We start from the raw sequence: 22,229 nt of genomic DNA, 5'->3' as shown, positions 1-22,229 counted from the left end.
CCACATCCGGTAACTGTAGCTGTCTCTCATTGGCTCAGACGGATTCTCCAGTCCCCCTCCTCCACTAGTGTGGACAGCTATCCCAAAGTCCAACCCCCACAGTTTTCATTTCAGGAAGAAGCAGGCAAGCACAAATTCTCAACCGACAGTAGATCCAGCTCCGCCACAGCTGGCTAAATGCCTTTTATATATGAACGTTGTTTTAATTTCGTAGCCTTTGGTTGTAGCCAAGTCACATTTTCTATGTAGTCGACAGTTAACTTGCCGTTTAAACCCACTGTCTATCCCGGTTTGAGACTACAAAATATGGACTGGACAGTAAGCAGTCGGGCCCTTGTGTGGTGCATTTTGGCGTTGCTTTGCTGCGTTGGTCTCCCACAAAAGGTAAGTGTGCTAACTGGATACGCTAGCATAAGTTAGCTAGCTCGATAATTATAAAATAAATCACGTTAAACACTACCTTTACTGACCTAATTCTCTGCCTTCAATAGCATGAGTCATGTTATCAGCTCTCAATCACTCATGGCTTTCAATGAATGGTTGAATTCTGTCTTTGGCTGCGTGTTCTCTTGACATAACAGAAGTGAGCAAGCTTGCTAGCTAAAAGCAATGTTCATTGCCAGCTAATTTGTGCTTTAAAATGCTTAACGTTAAATGTACAAATATTACATGCCCAGCGTAGATAATTTCTAAATGATCAGTCCAGCCAGTCGGTTCGGTGTCACTAATAAAGGAGGCATATCCCAGTCAGGCTATGAAACTTTTCCATCTCCTGTCACAGTACCTGGTGAGTTAAAAAATCACTCTGCTCAGCTAAGGTGATTTCTACCAAGGAATGCCAGTGTTAACCAGGGATAGGTAACATTACTTGTCTAAGTAGCTGGTAGAGAAGGGAGCCAGCTACTTGTTGAAGATAAACCAAAGCCCTAATAACAAGACTCCAGGCAGAAACCATTAGCAACCCAGCTGGTAAACCACGTTAGCTAAGCAGTAGATTAGATTAGCCTAGTAAACCTATATAATTTCTCTGGTTCTTCACCTGCCCTTTTAGCCAGTTGTTAATCTGGTGGTGCAGTGGAGCAAGTCTTTCCAGAGCACAGGCTGCCAAAACAATAAACTAAACATACAATAGATGTATAGATTATAGCATTAGGTGTGTGTCTGTGTGATATATAGAATTAGGGTGAGAGAGAGAGGGAATGAGAGTGAGATAGATAATGTGTTTCTGTCCAGTGTCTTTTGTCTGTCATTCACAATTGAGCTATTAAGGTCTGCTGATTTTCCCAGCCAGTGTGAAGAGGGGCTGCAAGAGATTAAATGCTAGCTAGCTGTTTCAGCATAACCATTATTATGTTTGTACTTAGCCTCATCTTCTCGCATTATGCCTATGCCTGGCTTAACATGTTGCCGTGTCCCTTATAAGAACTAGCATCCCTTATAAGACCTCTGACATCAGGCATTCGACTACAAATGGTTTTCAAAGATAACATACAAAAGATAATAGTCTCCCAGCCATCGTTTATTGGTAGATTCATATCTCTCCATCACCATGGCCACATTCTTGCACTTTGCTTTTTTGTAGACTGAATTCAGATTGAACTAAGACAGGCTGATTTGCTGAAACAAAGTTGGTACTTACACTATCTTATCACAACAGTAGATTGGTTGTGTATTGACTGAGTGTGCCTGAACTAGGGTCTACACGTGACACCCCCCACTGAAGCAAGGCCAAGCTGATAGTGAATGTGTTGACAGGGAAGGTGGTTCAAATGGCTTTCCAGAGATCTCTACTTAAGCCTAACATGTGAAACATGTTAGTTCTCTGAACATTTGTCTCCACGTGGTAAAGGTCTGCGCCTGTGCTCTTCTTGTAAAGTTTAATTCCACTATTTGTGTCTGTTGACACAATAAAGGAAATCAGACATCCCCAGGCCTGTGTGATCTTTCACATTTCACAAAATTCAAATGAAAACATCTGTGTAGGGATTTGAGACTTATGGATCATCAGGTTATGTTTAAAACTGTGTTAGTCACATTGCCTTAAATACAGCAAGCAATTTCTTCATTGCCTTTCAAAACACTATCTTTGGTGACTTGAATCTGTGGCTGCCCTACATCTCACATGACATATAGCCTAACCAGAGATGTGATGATAAGTATTTGTTAGTTCCTGTGCTACTTAATGCCTGCACTCAAGCAAGTAGCAAACAGGATGCTTATTGCTTGCAGACAAGGCAATGGTAGGAAAGTGTCCGGTTGCTTTGTAAACTTACCACAGAAGATGAAGAAATGGCGAGGTTAGGTTAGACCAAATTAAGAAGAAACTCTTCACATAATATTCTCCTTTACCTTCCTCTCTCCCATAAATCACCACCCCCACTACTTGTATCTGGTCTTTCTACTGTCTTAATAAAAGGCCCTCTCTCTGCTTGGCTCTTATGTCTTTACCCTATCACACACACTCTAGAGACACAGGAATACATTGTTACATCCGTTGTCTAGGTACTGTAGTTTTAACCCTTGCACCCCTAACTATTGGTTGCTGGCAGTGCTTTATAACAATTCACCATCCTGTTGACCAAGGCAGGTGTGACAATGGAGACAATAGATATTATGTAAGCCAAAGTATCTGACAAAAATTAAGGTTTTAGAATTGAGAAACATCCGATTACACTGCCATAGTGCTTGTGTTCACTCAGTGTTGTTGTCTATTGACAGAAGAGAAAGCTGCCAATCACAGCCTACTCTCTGTTAAGGTTGGTGAGCCATCCAGGAGGCTGTTGAGCACAATGACATTCTAGCCCAGCCTGCCGGCAGTGATATCATGAGCATTGTAGTCACTGTCCCTTTAAGCCATGGCCTGGCCTCATTGCAGAAGGGAAAGTAAGGAGCACAGAACTTGCCAAGAATTTGGTTTCGCCCAGTTCTGTTGTATTATGTAACTCACTTACGCAATGTCTTACTTTTCTCTGTTAAAACGCACTAGAACAAGGAAATGAGAGGGGAAGGCCCTGATGTCTGTGTCCTTTAAGAGATGGCTGTAAACAACTGGAACCCCTCAATCAGTCTGAGCAGCCTGATAAACACTGTACAAATGAGAACGTTCCTAAAGCCTAACACTTTCAAATGTTCAACATTTGTGTATCAATTCCCACCCAAAAGTAGTTGGCTAACAGATGTTAAGGTACTTTTTGGCTTGTGAAACCAAGAACCAAGAGGTTACGATGGGCCAAATAAACAGACATTAGTTATTCTCTCAATACAGTTGTGGTATGTGATGCTAGTGAGTTTGCAGCACAGTGGGAACAGTCACAGGTGTGCTGTATTGACACACGTGCCAGTGTGTAGACTGTTAGATTACAGCAGAGGATCTAAATGTGGAAGGACACAGTTTTCTCCTAAAGATAGTGCAAACGTGTTAAAAGAACAGAAGTGAACCATGCCCTCAGCTTGTGGAGTCATTTTGCGCTTGGTTTCCCTGTGTTGGCCCAGTGACGATGGCATAGTATTTTCCCCATTTACAGTTCCAGCTGTAGAGCACACATAGAGAAAGCGTTGAACATTGTAAAACAACAGCTTGGCCCCCCGGCAACGCTTGAGTAGTCTTGTGCTGGCCTATTTCATGGCATTGGGTGCGAGGAAATGAAGGCCGTGTGATCTAGAGAGCGCCCTGAGTGACTCGGTGATGGCTGTTGTGTTTGCTCTGCATGCTGTGTGCTCAGGCCTGGCTCACTGGCTCTGGAAGGCTGTTTGTGTCTGGCTTAAGAGCACTTCAACTCCCACCTTCCTTCTCTCCCCCATAAGTGGCTAAGTGCTCAGAAGAGTGTCTTAGTAATTATAGATTGGTAATCTGCATTAAACACGGGGGTAGTTGCACTGCCCCCAGGGTCCTGTTCAGGGGGGATTAGTCGGGGATGTTGATCAATACCACCGTGGTTCAGCAGGAGAAAGAGGCCTGTCTTGACTCTGCTGTAACTTTTCAGCTTTTCTTAGACTCTTATAGTAAAGACAGCAGGCTTAGTGGTTAGATTGTCAGTCCCATAGCAGAAAGATCACAGGTTTGATTCTTTCACCAGCCATGTATCCCACTGACTTGTCTTTGACTAAGACACTGAACCCTAACTGCTCACTCACTTTCGGTCAGTCTGGATAAGAGTGCCATATAGGCCTAAATGCCTAAAATTTAAATGTAAAAGATCACTGTAGATTAGTAGAATAGTTCTCCCAGCCTCCCCAACTCTCAAGGCAAAGAAAAGTCATATGTTTCAGTTGGGTATCATTTTGTTTTTTTTAAAGATAATTTTTTTGGCATTTTCACCTTTATTAGACAGGAAAGATTGGGAGAGAGAGAGGGATGATATGCGACAAAGGTCTTGGGTCGGATTCGTACCCAAGACGTCGTGTATTTACATGGTACTGGACGCCCACTTGGGTATCATTTTGAATAGGGACTGCACTTTTTATCTAAGTGCAAAACAAAGTGCGGCTAGGCTGGTTTTAGGTGTTCCTCTGTGGCCTGGTGGGCAGGCAGAGTTCTCAAGCAATGCCACCCCCACTGGACCTCTCCCTGCACACTGGTGCCAAAAACAAGAGGAAGCCCACAGCTTGGTTATCAAGAGCAGCGTTTTTAGAATTCCATGGTGGGTGAGTAAAGCACACATCACCCACAGTGTTGTTAATTCTGGCACAAGCCTAGTCATGAGGCTGGGTCGCTTATCCGGCGTTGTGGTCAGTGGTTCAGTTGTTGCTTGAATCTGCGATCTCCCTGCTGCATCTTCACGTTGTTTTTCCTCATTCTGTGTGCTTTCTCTCTCTAGCTCTGTCTGTCTCTGTCAGTCTTTCTCTCATCTTTCACATGTACTGTCCTTTCTGACATTTTCTGAACCCATCCAAGCCTTCCCATATGCGCTCATGTCTCCCATATTTCTGAGTGGGAGTAGAGGGGACTGGAGAGAAGGGCACACACATGGCCAGCTCAGCCCACTATTCGTCTGTGCAGAGAGAAGTTGAAGCACTCTCTCACTTTGTTTGTTGTGCATTCCATTGTAAAAGCCAAACATACCTTAAGGGTTGTGTTAACAGCATGGATGTGTTGCTGAAGTTCAGAATATGCACACGTGCTCAGCCTCACACTCTTTGTGCACCATCCTCCAACAATCGTGACCCTCAGCTCCTTATCTCAACTGTCCCACTGTTATCTCCAAACCTCTCAGAGTTCGCCCAGCTACCTACTGCCCCCAGGTAGCTAGCTAGCTGGCTTCTTAACCCCTGGCTTGCTCTTCAACAGCCATTCTAAGCTTTTGGCTCGGGGTTCATTGATTTGTAATGTGGGACAGGGTAGCAGTTATCCCTCAGGCATCCCCCTTCCAACAAAAGGCTAACTATATCCGGGTAAGGAGGGAAACAGTCCTCTCCTCTCCATCTGTAAGCATTCCTACAGTGCCATAAAACCTGCCAGGGAGTTGATCTCCTTTTTTTATGTGGGGGTTGTCCCTATCAGAGTGTGTGGATGATTTCATTAGCTTGATGTAATAACATGAGATAACACCTGATGAATCCAGGTGGATGCAAGGATTATAATGTCTGAGTGATTAGTCGCTGAGGTGATTATTCACAATCTCAATGCAGGAGCACACATTTTGATCTGACCTCTGTGTGTGAGTGTGAGCATGCATGCTCACAGATGCCTGCCAGTGTATGATTTATATGGGTAATAATTTGGCATTTAGGTGCATTCTTAATATGTTTGACTAATATTTTTCAATGCTGCATAGAGATGTGGTTGTTTTAATCACCTTGCTTTTGTGTTTTGTTGCTGTCTTGCAGGGCTTTTGCAGTGCCAGCACCGTTTCCCTCCCTGAAAGCCTGCTCTTTGTGTCCACTCTGGATGGAAACCTGCATGCTGTTAGCAAGAAATCGGGCTCTATCAAATGGACGCTGAAAGAAGGTAAGAGGAGAGGACTAGAGTCGAGTGTAACTCACTGGCAAGTGTTTGTTTGTGTGCCTTTCTCAGGGTTCAGTTCCGTGTTCAGGTTACATTTGCAAAAACAAAGTGCTTTTGTTGGCTGCTACAGGGAAGACAATGAGATCCCACTGCTTTTTTGAAGACCAGTGAGGTGTTTTTGTCTTTTGTTGTATGCAATCTGATTTGTCACGAAGGTTATAGTTAGGGCACAGCAATTCAAGACAGGTTGGAAGAATGTAGCTTGCTGGGTTCCACCGGTGAAATGTTCTACTCTTCTAATTCTTACTTTAATTACTAAGTTCTGTTTCTTACTATTTACAACTGAGGACACTGGTTTCCATTGATCGCCACTGGATACCAATCAGAAGTTGCACCTCAGTTTTATGGTTATTCAACTTTGGTCTTATGATTTTATAAAAGTGGTATTCTAAAGGTGTTTATTTATGAGCTGTGATAATAAATGGTTTTGGATTGTATCTGTTGTGTAGCCTGTACTAAAGTAAATAAATGTCCTGTTAGGCATGGAAACATGGTAATCATTAACAAAGAGGGGGGCAAATACAGCCTGTAATCAAGGTCACAGTGGGCAAGGGTGAGCTACTCTGCTGTAATAGCACCTGTACTCCTATCTAAACATTCTGACTGTGTAAGCATTTACTATATGGTTAACATGTTAATGTAGGCACCATAGGCTAGGTAATTACATTAGATCAGTCAGGCTTATCGGAAATAGTGTTCTCAAATGTCTGCCTTAACAAGTCGTTTATTATTGAGTCTTGAAATTGGATTTTTCTTAAAATAAGTGAAAAATATCTGATAATGGAATGACAATTGAATTTAATTTCACCTGTTTCCAATGCAAAATCACCTTGTTTTAAGAATCTTCTTGTATCAAGCGGCATTATCTTGATACTAGTGGAGTGATGTGCCTTATTTTAAGAACAAGTAAAATGATCTCACCCCATAGGCAGATTTTTTTTACTTGTTTTAAGGAAAACAAGATTTTAAGACTCTACTCTGTACTATACTAAATGACTTGTTAAGATGGGCATTTTTTTGCAGTGTGGGCCTACAGGCCCTGGCTAGGTACACCTAATACCCAAATCATTAATAAACATGAATGCAGAAGCTGCTTCCTCCGCATCATCTGTTTTTCTGGAACAGCTATTGAATATAGATCTAAACAGTTCTGGGTCACGCTTCACAAACACCTGTTGTATTCTAGTCAGGCAGCCATACACCCTTAGAACCAGGGGGAAGCCGAAACCTTTGGCTCGGTCCTAGCCAGTACAACCCAGGTCAGCGGTGACAGAACACATCTATCCCCTCACTGCCTGCCTGTCGCTGCCTGTTGGCTTTCCTAACAGACATTTGCCGGTGAGCCAACCTTGGTGAATGTCCTTCTATGCGACATAGAAAACCATTGTTTTTCAGCTCACCGTCCCTCTCCGTGCAATTACATATAATGAATGTTAATGCTCCCTGGGCACAGCAGTCATTGACACCTTCAGGTAATCCTCCACCCCTCTACTGTTGTTGACCCCTTCAGGCAAGCTCACCTCCACCGAGCTCAACACCATCTGGCCCACACCCTGTATGTTCACACCGTAGGGAGGTGTGTGTTTGTCTAGTAGTAATGGAGGTTGGGGCTCCATGTTTGGCTCCTGGCTAAAGTCTGGATAGCCTGGATAGCCTTCCCTGGGAGGCATTTCAGGAAGAGGAATTACAATCTAAACCAGACAAATTTTAGTATTCACGTTTTAGAAATTCAATTCCAAAACACATCGCACATTTTTTTTCACTGTACCTGGCTAACTGTAAAATCTGCTTCCTAGAATAACTTCCTAGAATAAGTGTGGGATGGGTATTTGGTATCAGGGTCATCGGCCTCTTATCAGTGAAACGTTAGTGTGTTCTAGAGTGTGTTTTAGAGAATATGATCTAATATCAGTTCATTAGACAAACAATATGATTTCTTTTACCATTGTTGTTGCATGCCTGCACCTTTCTAGGAATTCATGCAAAGCTGTTCTGTTTGCAGAGATGACGGTCTTCATGTTTGCTACAAAAGAAATTTGTTTAGTTGGACTTTGTGTTCCGTGCGTGCGATTGTTTGTCATGGATATTCATGTCATACTCTTGCTCAACAGCTGCTGGCCATGGTTTGCATTGTTGATTAATATTCTTGTCTGTCTTGACTTACGTCTTATCTCTTTGTCTCTACTCACAGATCCAGTTCTTCAGGTCCCCACACATGTGGCAGAGTAAGTATTTGTCGCACGTGTGTGTGCGTATGTATCCCTGCACATTGTATGTTGGCCTGCATGTGTGTGTAACAAAGACAGTGAATGCACGTGTGAATGGGAAGCTGTTGAGCTCATACATCTCTCAATTTAAACAAAATGCTTTTTTTTATTGCTTACATGATTCCTAAAAGTGGTATTTCACTAAAACTTTACCTACGGATCATGAGATATAACTCTTTGGCTATTTTGTTTCATCTCCCCTTTTTCCCCCCAGGCCAGCATTTCTGCCTGACCCCAATGATGGCAGCCTGTACTCTCTGGGAGGAAAGAACAACGAAGGGCTGACAGTAAGAGGAAACACCTTTATCACAAATTCATCGCTTCTCAGTGCCAAGAAACACGCTGCTCAGTTCCCTCTTTCTAGACAAGAGTGTATCTTCTCTTCTGCAGAAAGTAGTGCAAGGTTGTGTTGCTGTATGCAAGATATACCCAATATATTGCCATAGCACACAGAGCACACTATAGCTATCTAATGATGATAATGTTGATTCATTGTGCTCAAACAGAAATTACCATTCACTATCCCTGAGTTGGTCCAAGCCTCTCCCTGTCGCAGTTCTGATGGAGTCCTTTACATGGGTAAGACACAACTTTCACAAAGATAATGCCAGATAGAAGTATGCATTTTGATCGAGCGCATTGAAATGATTGTTCTGTTTGTTGCATTCTCCTCTTGTATTGACTGATGTGCCATTTGAACAAATTGATAGCGGGGATGAATTGAATTGTTGTGACGAGCTTCATCATCCATAAACGGGTGCAGTCGAAGTCCCAGTCTGTCTCCCCACCTAAATTAATTGGTGTTATCTGGCTTGAACAAAAGACGTTACACTGCATTTCCATTTCACTCAACTTGTGGTCGTAGCCTGTGTTCTTTTGAATTTACAACAGTCAGATTGGGAAAGCTAATCTACCTTGGTGACTGTGCCATTGTTTGAAGGAAAACGGGTGACATTTGCTTCCCCGTGGTCATTATCTGTGCAGCTTTTGTTTTCATTCAACTGAAGCCGCTGCCAGCACAAAGCAAGTTGCACATCCTAAGGTCTGTAAATGCTACGGGCTTAAATAATCATTCTTCACAACTGATGTGCCAGGCAAACGCCCACCTGTCCATTTAAGAAGTGTGTGCAGAGTGGAGTTTGAGGAAGTGCTTAGGCCACACCAGGATTATCTAAAGAGAAGGCACTGTTTCCTCATCTACTTTTGGGTCAGCCATAGTAGACTATTACCTAGGTACTGCTGCCACACCCTGCACCAACTGAATGTGGAGATGCCAGTGCAAAGAGGCCAAAGAGGCTTGTTATTTAATGGTAAACAGGCAACACCCAATACCATGTGGATGTAACATGTTTAAATGGTTACAGTTGATTTTGCTTGACTGGGTTTGCACGCATTGCACCCTCTTGGCCACAGTTTGGACAATTTAATAGAATAGAATAATAGAATAGAAAATAGAAGTGTTATCATCATGCCAGAGGTAAATCATTTTTTTTTGTATGTGTATGCACTTGTGCACAGGTAAGAAGCAAGACCTATGGTATGTGGTGGACCTGTTGACTGGTGAGAAACAGCAGACCCTGACCTCCTCCTTTGCTGAGATGTTGTGTCCGTCCTCCTCTCTTCTCTATCTGGGACGTACAGGTAAAAAAAAAAACCCTGCAACAACACACGCTAAGCTTAAAAAGAGTCCTTATTCTTACCTCTCCATTCACAATCACAAATGTAATTTTCTCACCTAGCCAGTCTGCCACTCCAAAATGTCTAATTATCTCAAGGCATCATCTATTTGTATTGCTGCCCATCCCATTTAATTAAGCAGTTGATTTACTCTTACTAACCACTTGGCCTATTTGCCTTGCATTCTCTAACCCCAAGTTGCTGGCACACCCTATTCACCTCTTGCTCATCTATTAAGCTATTCCACCCCCACCCCAACACTTAGACCAGCACCCCCCCTGTCCCTGTGGTCCTCCATGCCTGGGGAAGCTAGGATGGTAATTGGAGACAAGGACCTAGAGCGTGAGAGCCCACTGAATGACACTTATGTAAAACCTAAGCTAGGTGTCAATGCAAAGCCCAGCTTCTCACCCTCTTGTATATATCCATGATCTTGTTTCGTTGAGTCCCCCTCTCTCCCATTCTATGAATCCCTTCCTTTGAGGCAGAAGAAATTCAACACCGCTAACCATTTTTACCTAACAATGTATACTTGTATGTATACTACAAAACCTGACTTGTTTTGCAAGTTATATAAGGAGACTCCTTATATTGCTCCTATGGAGCAGCATTTCATTTTTCTGTGTGTATATGTAATGTCCCCTCTTCATTGTTCATCTCCACTTTAGAGTATACCATCACCATGTATGACACCAAGAGCAGAGAGTTGCGCTGGAATGCCACCTACTCCGACTACGCCTCCACCCTTCCGGACGACGACACCAAATACAGTAAGACACTTGCACATACTGGCTCTATTGTAGCCTTAGTTTCTAACACATCACAAGCCAAATGATGGCGATCACATCAGGCAGTGCAACCAGTTAATTTCACATCTTATAATCTTATAATGTCCTCTAATATGTTGTTGACATGTGATCATTTCTCTGTCCTCTGCCCCCCCCACAGAGATGGCTCACTTTGTGTCCAACGGCGACGGCCTTGTGGTGACTGTGGACAACGAGTCTGGTGATGTTCAGTGGGTTCAGAACTATAACTCTCCGGTGGTGGCCATGTACATCTGGCAGCGCGAGGGCCTCCGCAAGGTTTCCCACACCAATGTGGCCGTGGAGACCCTGCGCTACCTCACTTTTATGTCTGGAGAGGTTGGCCGCATCACCCAGTGGAAGTACCCATTTCCCAAGGAGAAGAAGCCCAAGAACAAGCTCATGTAAGCAGGCTGGGTCTGATGACTGATACTTGCTCACTGTCCTTTTATTGTTGACTTTCATTTTATGGAAGTTCAATATTGACTAATTCAAGATTCATCACTAAATTGTTTCCACAGTCCATAGACATATGGGATAAGGATTTTTTTCTGCTAATGTTGAATGAAAATGTATGCTTAAAAGGCAAATTTCAACAATGTAAATTCCAGAAAATCAGCCTTGTTCCATCTCAGCTGTCATGGTCTGCTGTTGAAGGCTATTCCTTTTGAAATTTGAGTTTCATCTTTTTCTGAATGTCACTGAAGCACTTGGTGTCTAAAGTGAATTTTGCATGCTGTTTAGTTGGTACATTCTCTTTTTGATGTTTTTTTTAGAACTTGCAGACTTATCATTTGGATCGTTTTTCCTTTAAAGCATCAGCCAAACCTTTGAAAAGGCCTTCATTCTGCCTTTGAAGTCTGTCTGAAGTAGTGTAGCACCGAGTGAAGCAAGTCTTAATGTTGTAAGAAGTAACCCATTTGGTCTTGAATACTGTCCAGGGAACAAGCACTGGCCTAACACTCTCTTAAACATGTTGGAGCCTTTGTAGCCTATGCATCCCCTAAATCATTGACGGGGTGAAATCAAGATACACTTTTATTTATGTGAGATTGCCCAAGGTGGGGATGGAGTCTAGACATGCAATGTCTGATGGATTTATGAACAAGTGGGTGCAGATGGTGCTGGTTTCAGCCCTGGTTTCACATTACAGTGCTGCTGTTTTTATATCTTTTTTTTTTATTCACACCTACTCTCAGCGGAATAGAGAAACAGGACTTTCAGTGGTTGATCCACAGTGTGTGTGCTGTGAAAGAACGGCCAAGTTTTGCCTCGAGGGTGAGGTCAGGAAGAATTATGAAAGTGCTACTAATATATTCTCACAAGTAAGAAAACAATTACTTGACCATGTTTTTTTCCTTTCCCAGGGCTACTTTGTATGTGGGTAAATACTCCACAAGTCTGTATGCCTCTCCCTCCCTGGTGCATGATGGAGTCACTGTGGTGGTGAGTGACACTTCCATGTCTCTGTCCCACATCTTTGTGTTCAACCATAACACAACCTGTCAGATCAATAATACATCACCAAGAGTATGTAGGTTCACTGGTATTTTTATTTTTTTTTAAATCTTTTTATAGACACACCATTGCCCTTCATTTCTTGGGAAGTTTTGTATTTGTATTTCCCCAAAAATATGTCATGCTGTTTTGTTGTTTTCCTAGTTGAATACCTTATATTGGTCCTCGTTCTTGGTCAGTGCATTGAGGGTATGCTAGTGAGTCAGTGTGACCCTGTTCCAGTGGTGTCTTGGAGGGCTTAGCTTGCCCCAGCCCAGGTCACTTCACCCTACTGGCCTGGCTCTGTGGAATAGTAGTATACAGTTCTCACACAGTTTGTTATGTACTCATACATCTTACATGTGATGTGTCTGATAGGGCATTCATTTGGACTTCTGATTGAGTGTGCATAAAGATGGCAAGTCTCAAAACATGAAGTTTGTAAGAACTTTCAGTTTCAGTTGAAGGTAGGATGCAAATAACATTTTTGTGTATGTGTGCAGCCTCGCGGCAGCACCTTCCCCATGCTGGAGGGTCCTGACAGCCAGGAGACTGAGGAGGACAAGGAGTGTGTGATCACCCCTAGCACCAGTGTCAAGTTCAATGCTGCCCTCCGGGAGCGACATCGCATCAACTTCATGAGGAACTACCTGCTCCTTATAGGTACTATACCACTCGATAAATCAGACAAAACTACTAGGTCAACACTATTCCCTCTGATTTAGTTGGCCTTGCCTGGTGCTGTAAAACAGTGGTTTCCAAACAGAGGTCCAGGGACCTTCAGGGGTCCTTGGGGGTGGAGGGTGGGGGGGTTCGAGTGGCTCCCTAGTGAAATGAGGAAAAGTCTAGTTTCACATTTCATCAGGAAAGAATGGCTAGTCTGTTCAGAGATTTCACTCTCACCACTGTCCCCCCCCCCCACCTACAGTACAGAAAACAAAAGGCTTATTAGATGGGGGTCCATGGGACAAATTCCTGTCAAGTGTTTCATTTACAATTTGACCCCATGTCTGGTGTGACATGGGGTCAACCTCAACTGAGATTCAACTTGATATAGTGAAAGATGCAAGAGAAGTATGAAACAAGACTAGGTGTATCTACTGATGGATGGGCCATTGTGGCCATGCTTCCTGGCATGCACACTTACAATGTTAAACTGGCAGCATGTTAAACTCTAGGGCAATGTATGCTGCTGTGCCTATGGCCCAGGCCAAATATGGGCTTCCTCTGCACTTTCAGTAGTTGTGTTGCATTGAGACTGCCCTCTGCTGGACGTTAAAAGGCACTAGGTGGGGGCATCCTGGTGACCCGGGTACGTACCATTTAAACACAACGTCCTGGGTTCAAATCCCATCCAGCTCAGGTCCCTTGTTGCATGTCATCCACCTATCTCCACCCGAGTCTTTCCTGTCTGTCTCCACTTTGATCTGTCTAATAAAGGCAAAAATGCCCCAAAAAGAATCTTAAAAAAGGTGCAACAACATTTATAGTGGCATCAGTTTTACTAAAGGGGCTATTTGGTTTAGCTGGACGTTCATGATGCTGATGATGATGAATATATTTCTCCCTCTATCCCAGGTCATCATGAGACCCCTCCTGAAGCTCATACCAAGATCCTGGAGAAGTTCCCTGACAGCATTCCTCGCAGTCAGGGCAACGTCATCCCACCTACCACTGACAAGACCATAGAGGAGGTATGTGTGTATATGTGTGTCTCAGTGTGTGGCCCATGAGATACTGTGTTAAAATGTTGCCTCAGTCATATTGTACAAATTATATCCAAATATCTACACAGATTTTCTAACTCTCTACCTCCCTCTCCTCACTTCTCTGGGCCCCTTCCCTCCATGTTGTAGAAGGTGAATGAGAGTGGTATGGATGATGGTCCCCCTTCTCCTCAGCCTGAGACCTCCATCCAGGAGCCCGGGGCCAGTGGGCGCCCTGCCCGGCCAGAGGCCCCTGTGGACTCCATGCTCAAAGACATGGCCACCATCATCTTCTCCACCTTCCTCCTGGCTGGCTGGGTGGCCTTTGTGATTACCTACCCAAAGGCAAGTCAAACATCGCCATCTAGTGGACCATTGTGGACCTGTTACTGGCTAAACAAACATGTTGAGTGGAGAAAAAAATATCAGCATAAAATTTGTGACCTGTGTGTACACACAGTTTTGTCACCTCTTTGCTTTTTGATATGTAATGCATCCTGGTAATCATCCCTCAAAGTCAGCCCCTCAAAACTCTTACATATTCAATTGAAACTTTATTGTCACATATGTCAATAGAGAGGGTTTACAGTAAAAATATACATCAAAAACACATGAGAAAACAAAAACAATAAAAACACATCATAAAGCACATTACAAATCACCATAACACTTGATAAGACCAGTCAGGGAGTCAGAAGATACAGTACAACAACAAAGACAGATCTGGTTTCATAATCTTACCCCCCACTGTCCTCTCCTACCCCAGAGTGTGCACAAGCAGCAGCAGCTGCAGCACCAGGAGTTCCAGAGGCAGATGGAGGAGAAGCTGGAGCTTCTCCAGAGGCAGCAGCCCTTCCCCCCACCTGCAGACCTGGCCCTGGCATTGGCCCCGGACAGCGACTACCTAGAGGTGGCCCGCGCCCGCTCCGAAAGCTCCGACCACAGCAGCCCCAACATCACTCCTCGTGCCTCCAACCACTCCAACCTGTCTGTGTCCGAGGTGGGCAGCTCTGCCAATGAGCACGAGGACGGAGGTAAGGAGTGACAATCAGAGAAATGAAGAATACACGCACGCACACACTGAAATGAAGTGTGAAGTCTGAAATGCAGTTAAAGTGTATCATACTGATGTGCATTATGTGTTTGTTGTATCAGATGAGGACTCCAATATTGTCAGAGTGGGCAACATCACCTTCCATCCCAAGAATGTCTTAGGTCATGGTGCTGAGGGTACCATTGTGTACAAGTAAGTCTGATCCTCAGTCTACAAATTATCCCTCATAATTTTTGGTTTCATAATTGTTCAATTTTCTAATCCTCACATCATTGACAGCTAATGCAGTGGCCAAATTTGGTGTGGGTTTTTAATATTACTACATCCTAACACACTCTAACACTGTATTTCCACTCCTTGTCCACCAGGGGTCAGTTTGACAACCGTCCAGTGGCAGTGAAAAGAATTCTCCCAGAGTGCTTCAGCTTTGCGGACCGGGAGGTGCAGTTGCTGAGGGAATCAGACGAGCACCCCAATGTCATCCGTTACTTCTGCACTGAGAGGGACCGTCAGTTCCAGTACATCGCCATTGAGCTGTGTGCCGCTTCACTTCAGGAGGTACTGGATGGCTTGATAGAACACTTTAACACTCATTGGTTATCTGACTGTATACAAGTGCAACAAATTTAACAGGCATGATATGTGAGGTAAGTCTCATAAGCACTATTTGCAGGAACTACAGAGGGAGGTCCTGCAATTGTTGTTATTACCTACCGCATCCATAATTGTAATTCAGTACAAATCTACCATGTCCGTAATTTTTACTAGTCCAGGAAGAAGAAAATCTGGTGTAAATTGTCTACTGTGTTTCAGCAAACTCAGAGATCATCTAATAGCAAGCCAGTTTGAATCAATGTCTCTGTAATGATGCATTACGTTTTTGGCAGCCAGCAGATTGTGTGGCCAGTGTACCACATAACGTTTTACATCTGGGCTACAACCAGTAATTTCATGGAAATTGCAGAGATTCTTTATCTCTATGAATGGTCATATTGAAATTACACATATTGTGCCTAAAAACTACAATACCGGACCTCCCACACTAAAACTAATCCAGTTTAGATAGTGCTTTACACGACTTCAACCTCTGTGAAATGAGGCCGTCTCGTATAATTATTGGACTACAGTGGATGCAACCCTGCTCAGTGATTTTGAGGTGTTTCTTTTGTGTCTTTTTCTAGTATGTGGAGAAGAAGGATTTTGACCGTCATGGACTAGAGCCGGTGATGCTGCTTCAGCAGACGATGTCAGGACTGGCCCACCTGCACTCTCTCAACATAGGTATCCATCAGTTAATACAAAATCATGTTTACATCCTTATGATTATTGGTTAAGTATTACTGCCCAATACCTGCACGACCACAGTGACTCACGGCTCGATTTCCTTCTCTCACCTTGATACCCTTCCTCCAGTCCACAGAGACCTGAAGCCCCACAACATCCTGGTGTCCATGCCCAATGCCCACGGCCGAGTCCAGGCCATGATCTCTGACTTTGGCTTGTGTAAGAAGTTAGCTGTGGGCCGCCACAGTTTCAGCAGAAGGTCTGGGGTGCCAGGGACTGAGGGCTGGATCGCCCCTGAGGTCCTCAGTGAAGACTGCAAAGACAACCCGGTACGTCAGTGGTCATGAAAATCCAAGCAAAGGCCCAACGATGGATTTGTCCTTTATATTGATCTATAATGGAGTTGTGCTGTTAATAGAGTTGCTTGATTACAGGTTGCAATGTCCATTTGTCCAATAGCACCCAGTACAACCACGATTGAGTAAACTAAATAAACCAATAAAAATAAATCTAATTTGACACTATGTACAATTGTTGGTGTTAAATGTTCTATGTGTCCTCTTATGTCAGATCATGACCTTCCTCCATCCTTTCTTTCTCCCTCTGTCCTATGTAGACCTGCACGGTTGATATCTTCTCTGCCGGCTGTGTGTTTTACTATGTGGTGTCCCAAGGTAGCCATCCCTTTGGCAAGTCTCTGCAGAGGCAAGCCAACATCCTACTTGGCACATACAGCCTCGACCATCTGCAACCTGACAAACATGGTGAGGAGTACACTTCTCTTTCTGTCCCAAATCACTCGCTCCCCAAGATATACAACAATAGTAATGTGGTTGCTGGGCAATGTAGATTACTAAGTGCAGGTAGAGGGTAGTCTAGATGAGTGTAGTTCTGATCACTGTTGAGAGCAATTGTGGAGGAGGCTGGTTACTTTACGGCACTTAACGGCCAAATTCAACGAAACATCTGTGATGGGTGACGCCCACTTAATAACCACAATGACATACCCATTCTCACCCACTTTTTTCCTCCGAAATCCAAGATAGATTTCAACATAGGTGCTCCCCCAATATAGCACAAGAGAAAATTACATCAGCTCCTGTGTATTGGTAAATATAGACTAGAATTTGCTAATGATTTTAAATGGATGACAGTACTTTGTGGTCTGAAATGAAGTAAAATGATCATTTAAAAGGAGAATGAAAGACCACAGACCATGGTGAATATCACAGATTTTGTATTATATATGTATTATATACGTAGTTTATAGCTTGAGTAAACTTTGTAATGACCAGCGTGTTTGTATCCCTGACTCCACCAGAGGACATTGTGGCCAGAGATCTGATAGAGCAGATGTTGAGCATGGAGCCCTTTAGGAGGCCTTCAGCTGAGAGCGTTCTCAAACACCCTTTCTTCTGGAGCCTGGAGAGGGAGCTGCAGTTCTTTCAGGTCTGAGCCACATGTCACATATGAAAATACACCTCTTGTGGAATAAAGTACATTTATAGCTGTTGCATAATGCATGTATTATATATTCTATATTGCTTGTTTTAATGGTGCATGTTTTAGACTCTTGACACCATAAGTTGTAAAAGAGGTGTGGTTTTGCATATAATAAAGCTATGAATGTTCCAAGTGTTTTCAGGCTGCCTGGTATATTACTGGGCAAGTCACTGACAATTATTCTGTGGTCCCTTGCAGGACGTGAGTGACAGAATAGAAAAGGAGCCGCTGGACGGACCAATCGTGAGACAGCTGGAGAGAGGGGGGAGGGCTGTTGTCAAGGGTGACTGGAGAGAACATATCACAGTGCCTCTGCAGACAGGTACGAGACTGGCTTAAGTTACACAGCAACTGTCAAATACCGCTCCTGGAGCATTCTGTTGTAAAACAGTGTTCTTGATCTATGTGTTTTTTGTGCTGCTGGGCAGATGGGCTAGTTAGTAGCTAAGTTAGTAGTTTAGCAGTAGTTGGAGCAATGTTTTGCCCTGCATGCGTGGTGTAATTTCAGTCGCACTGGATGTGTTTGCTGTATCCTCGACCCAGAAAATGTTGCAGAGCGTGGCGCAGCAAGCACACTGCTTCCTGTCAGCATTGCTACCCACTGAGTATCAAAGCCTCAGGAAATTTTCTTGAAATGATTAACTTCTGAATGTGTACATAGTAATTTCATGACCAGTAAGGCAAATAGCACAGATATAGTCATTTATTGATCAGTAAAGAGACAGATCACTGTGACACTGTTATTTGCACATGTATACTCATGTGTTTCTATATTTACAGAGCAACTACATCCTTTAAAGGCTGTATCGTTCTTTTGTATCATACTGTTTGTTTTTCTGTCCATCTGTCAGTCAATATCTCAGACACCACTGATTGGACTTTAATGAAACTTGGAGGAAATCATGCATTTTATCTCTCTGTTTTGGTATTTTCAAAATTGCACTGATTGGGGGGGGGCTCACTACAGTTACAGGTCAAAACAAGGTGACATATTTGTTACCGGCAGGGAGATGCATCATTCCAAGGCATCCTGTTTACTGCTGCCTTGCTAGATAATGATTTGGAATGCACTCTGTGTTTGACACGTTGGATGTGGTTTCTTTCTTTGGCAGATCTGCGCAAATTCCGTTCCTATAAGGGGGGGTCAGTTAGAGATCTGCTCCGTGCAATGAGAAACAAGGTAAGTGTGTGTTCTCATTGCCAAGGACAGTTTGCATTATATTAAATGAAACAGATGTTTGCCTTTGTGTAGTTACCTGTCAGACTTACAACCTGTTCCTGCCCTCAACAGAAACACCATTACCGGGAGCTGCCTGCTGATGTACAGGAGACTTTGGGCTCCATCCCTGATGACTTTGTCTCCTACTTCACCTCCCGCTTCCCCCACCTGCTGAAGCACACCTACCTGGCCATGCGAACCTGTGCGCATGAGAGGCCATTTCTGCCTTACTACCCCAGTGTAGAGCAGCTTGCAAGAACACAGGCCCCGTACAAACACCTCGGGCCACAGAGACAAGACGAGCCACACACGCAACACTTGCCAACACACACATCGTCACCCTCCTCACAACCCCAGGAATCCAAAGCACCTCAACCACTGTCCACCACAGAACCTCCACAGCCAGTGCCAGTCTCACACACAATACCTACTCAATCAGTGCCACCCACATCACCAGATGAGCCTGTATCTTCAATTTTGCCAGTTCAGACAGTGGTGCCAACTGCGCCAGCATCGTCCACACCGACAGACTTGCCCGTTCAGACAGTGAACCCTACCCTTGCCTCAGAATCATCCACAGTTTCTCTCGGGCAAAGAGATTCCGTTCAGCCTGAAACGCACACACTGCCAGATCCTCCTCCTCCGCTGGACAGTGAACCGGTGTGAACTGGACCGGAGTCGGGTGGACGCAGCACAGAGAGGAGCATTGCCTTAACGAGTGGACACCTGCTGGGGCTCTGCTGTTGTGCCCTGTGCTGGTGAGGACCAGGCCTGCAGTGCCTGGGATCCACTGCTAGGCACGGAGCAGCAGCACCCCAAATTAAGTGCCTTCTGCTCGCCTGGGTTGAAATGACTCCCAACAGAACCGTCCACAAGTCTTTCTCTGCCTTGAAGTCGGAGGCTGTCCTGTCAACAGGGTGTTGTTGGACATTATCTTGTAGCTGTACTGTGCAAAGAGAATTTGTTTTTACAATGGCATGTCCAAAAATAGTGTTGTTCTTCCCAAAAATACCTGGCTTGTATTGTGGGGAATATCTGTCTTGATGTTGAACACTTGGGTAGTTTTATTGTGCAATGTTGTTTTTCTCAGTGAGCCTATTCACTGCACAGATATGTATATTTTTGTATAGATTGATTCAGAATTTGGATCATTGATAATGAATCATTTAATGTGGCCAATGTGCCTTTTTAAATAACACTGTGCTGTAAGGGTACAGATCTCTGAAATTGACTATGCTAAATGCGCTTGTTGTCAGTTGATGCTGCTAGACTGCTTCTCTTTTGTCAATCAAGACTATTGTACTGACTTACTCAGCAACAGCGGACTGTATTCCAAAGGGTGTTCAGATTTGATTCTGAACACAGTAGGTAATTTTATTCTCATTTGATTGATATGTGGTCAACATTGAGTTTAGATGTTGACTAGGCTGCAGTAGGCTTTCATGTATGATGACTTTTTTTTAGGGTGTCATCAAAGTGAGAGTGAAGTAAATAACTTGCACATTAAATGCTTTTTCAAATACGTAGATTAATGAGTATGCCTGTTCATTTGATTTTACCTTAATTTTGTACCGGTACCTCAAGAGGGGGATCAGGGTCAGCTTTGTCATTTCCTAAAATTAGAAAAGGCAGAAAAGCTGAATTATGATCAGTGCCTAAGGGCAACTTCAGCACTGATTATTGTTGCTGCTGAATACTTGCTGAATATACAATAATAATACATGTTTATTTCCAGGTACTCCAAGCATTTTGTTTGTACTCAAGAATCTGGGAAAGCTATTGCCATAGACACTTCATTAGTTACCTCTAAATGCAATTGTAGAATCTACATTGGGTTTCATGTAATGAAGAGAATTGGAGTACAGCCTAATTCATGTTAACAGAGACGTGTTGAAGGGGCACCACAATGGCTTGAGTCGCTGCCTTTTTGCCTGTGTGTGCTCCCCCTTTTTGGTATGAATTGTTTATTTAGATATGACTCCATCCTAGAGCAGTCAAACAGGAAGATGGCGTCATAGTGGCGTAATCATACAGGCAAGGTTGATAAACCACAGCCAACCCCAAAGACATTTGCACCAAAGGGAACCATTTGGCGCCAGTGGGCATGAAAATGCCACTCTATTTAGGCTGCCTCCTTTGATGATTGTAATTGTACTTTGAGTAGGAGAGGGAGCATGAACTTTACTGATGAATTTGAAAGAAGTATTGGAGCTGGTGCTGTTTTGATATTCCAGATATATTCATTTTTTCAGACCAAAATAAAGGGCCTTCCTCAGACAAATCCTGCAACACTTTTTCCTGCGTTTAGGCTTTGTCCCAAACATCACTACTTTGAACACTACCTGGAACTCATGGTGGTTTTGGTCCTGTGTACATGTCTGGACTATGTGATTTCTTCTTTCACTTCTTGTTCAAGTGTGTTGTACAACATCACACACAGAACTTTAAGAATGTGTTCAAAACACTGCCAACCAGGCATCAGCACATGGCAGCAAACTACCTCACTCTTGAAACCAGATAAGTGTTATCTCTCTCATGCATGCCCATTACCCCACTAGGGGCCAAGGACAAGCATGTTCCATCTAGTAATGTTCTTTCTTGTGTTTTTCTACAGTGTTCTTGCCAATAAATAGAGAGTAACAATACCAGGAAATAAAATTATAATCTATTTTTATTAGGTTTCTTGAAATATCACCTAGATTCAGTCGGCCAAAACATTAAAAGTCAGATTGAAATTGTGCTACATTGTAAACGACTAAAAAGATCAATGCAACCATTTCTCCTGTAAGATAAGTTCATACTGATGAAGAGGACACAGCCAATGACTACAACCCTCAGTGACTACCAGAAGCAAACACTAGGCAACGTGGAGCCAATGAAGGGATACAGTCATTGTATTGTTTTGTTGTTTTGAGGTTCATATGATAATGGGATATAGAATAATCCAATATAATAATCCAAATGTTGAATTTTCTTCAAGCAAATGAGTCAGGGCATGGGCATAAATCTTTTTTATGCCCAGCCAGCGTGACTCATTCTGGGTGTGGTTCCATGTTGGTGATCCAGCAGCTAGACAATAACTGGAATGTCCTCTGTGGTTGATGCGGGGGTGTGGTGTACTTTCTCAAAAACAACACCTGTGGAGTGATTTAATGGTTCTGAATGGTGCTGCAAAGAGCAAGCACTGAGGTGGAGGGGCAGATTCTTCCAGT

At 43.5% G+C, this 22,229-nt stretch overlaps 1 protein-coding gene across 1 annotated transcript; it reads left to right on the top strand.

Moving 5' to 3' along the window:
• Window positions 1-133: 133 nt before the first annotated feature.
• ern1 (endoplasmic reticulum to nucleus signaling 1) lies at window positions 134-20,192 on the top strand. The gene is made up of 22 exons (XM_071910443.2): window positions 134-384; window positions 5,827-5,947; window positions 8,196-8,229; window positions 8,486-8,558; window positions 8,778-8,850; window positions 9,790-9,912; window positions 10,617-10,718; window positions 10,897-11,158; window positions 12,122-12,200; window positions 12,755-12,914; window positions 13,830-13,945; window positions 14,108-14,302; window positions 14,724-14,991; window positions 15,113-15,203; window positions 15,380-15,569; window positions 16,193-16,292; window positions 16,425-16,624; window positions 16,912-17,059; window positions 17,617-17,744; window positions 17,997-18,120; window positions 18,911-18,978; window positions 19,090-20,192. The coding sequence occupies exons 1-22, from the start codon at window positions 307-309 to the stop codon at window positions 19,681-19,683; spliced, it is 3,327 nt and encodes a 1,108-aa protein (XP_071766544.1). The 5' UTR covers window positions 134-306; the 3' UTR covers window positions 19,684-20,192.
• Window positions 20,193-22,229: the final 2,037 nt, after the last annotated feature.

Source organism: Centroberyx gerrardi, chromosome 7, assembly GCF_048128805.1.
Source record: "Centroberyx gerrardi isolate f3 chromosome 7, fCenGer3.hap1.cur.20231027, whole genome shotgun sequence".
In the NCBI taxonomy this organism is placed as follows: Eukaryota; Metazoa; Chordata; class Actinopteri; order Beryciformes; family Berycidae; genus Centroberyx; species Centroberyx gerrardi.
The sequence above is the reverse complement of the archived record's forward strand: the minus strand, read 5'-3'. Positions and strand labels throughout refer to the sequence as shown.

Bases quoted from the DNA above. Each gene is read 5' to 3' on its own strand.
- ern1 (XM_071910443.2), top strand. From the start codon at position 307: ATGGACTGGACAGTAAGCAGTCGGGCCCTTGTGTGGTGCATTTTGGCG. The intron at 14,992-15,112 runs GTAAGGAGTGAC...TTGTTGTATCAG, and splicing joins CAATGAGCACGAGGACGGAG to ATGAGGACTCCAATATTGTC. The intron at 17,745-17,996 runs GTCTGAGCCACA...GGTCCCTTGCAG, and splicing joins GGGAGCTGCAGTTCTTTCAG to GACGTGAGTGACAGAATAGA.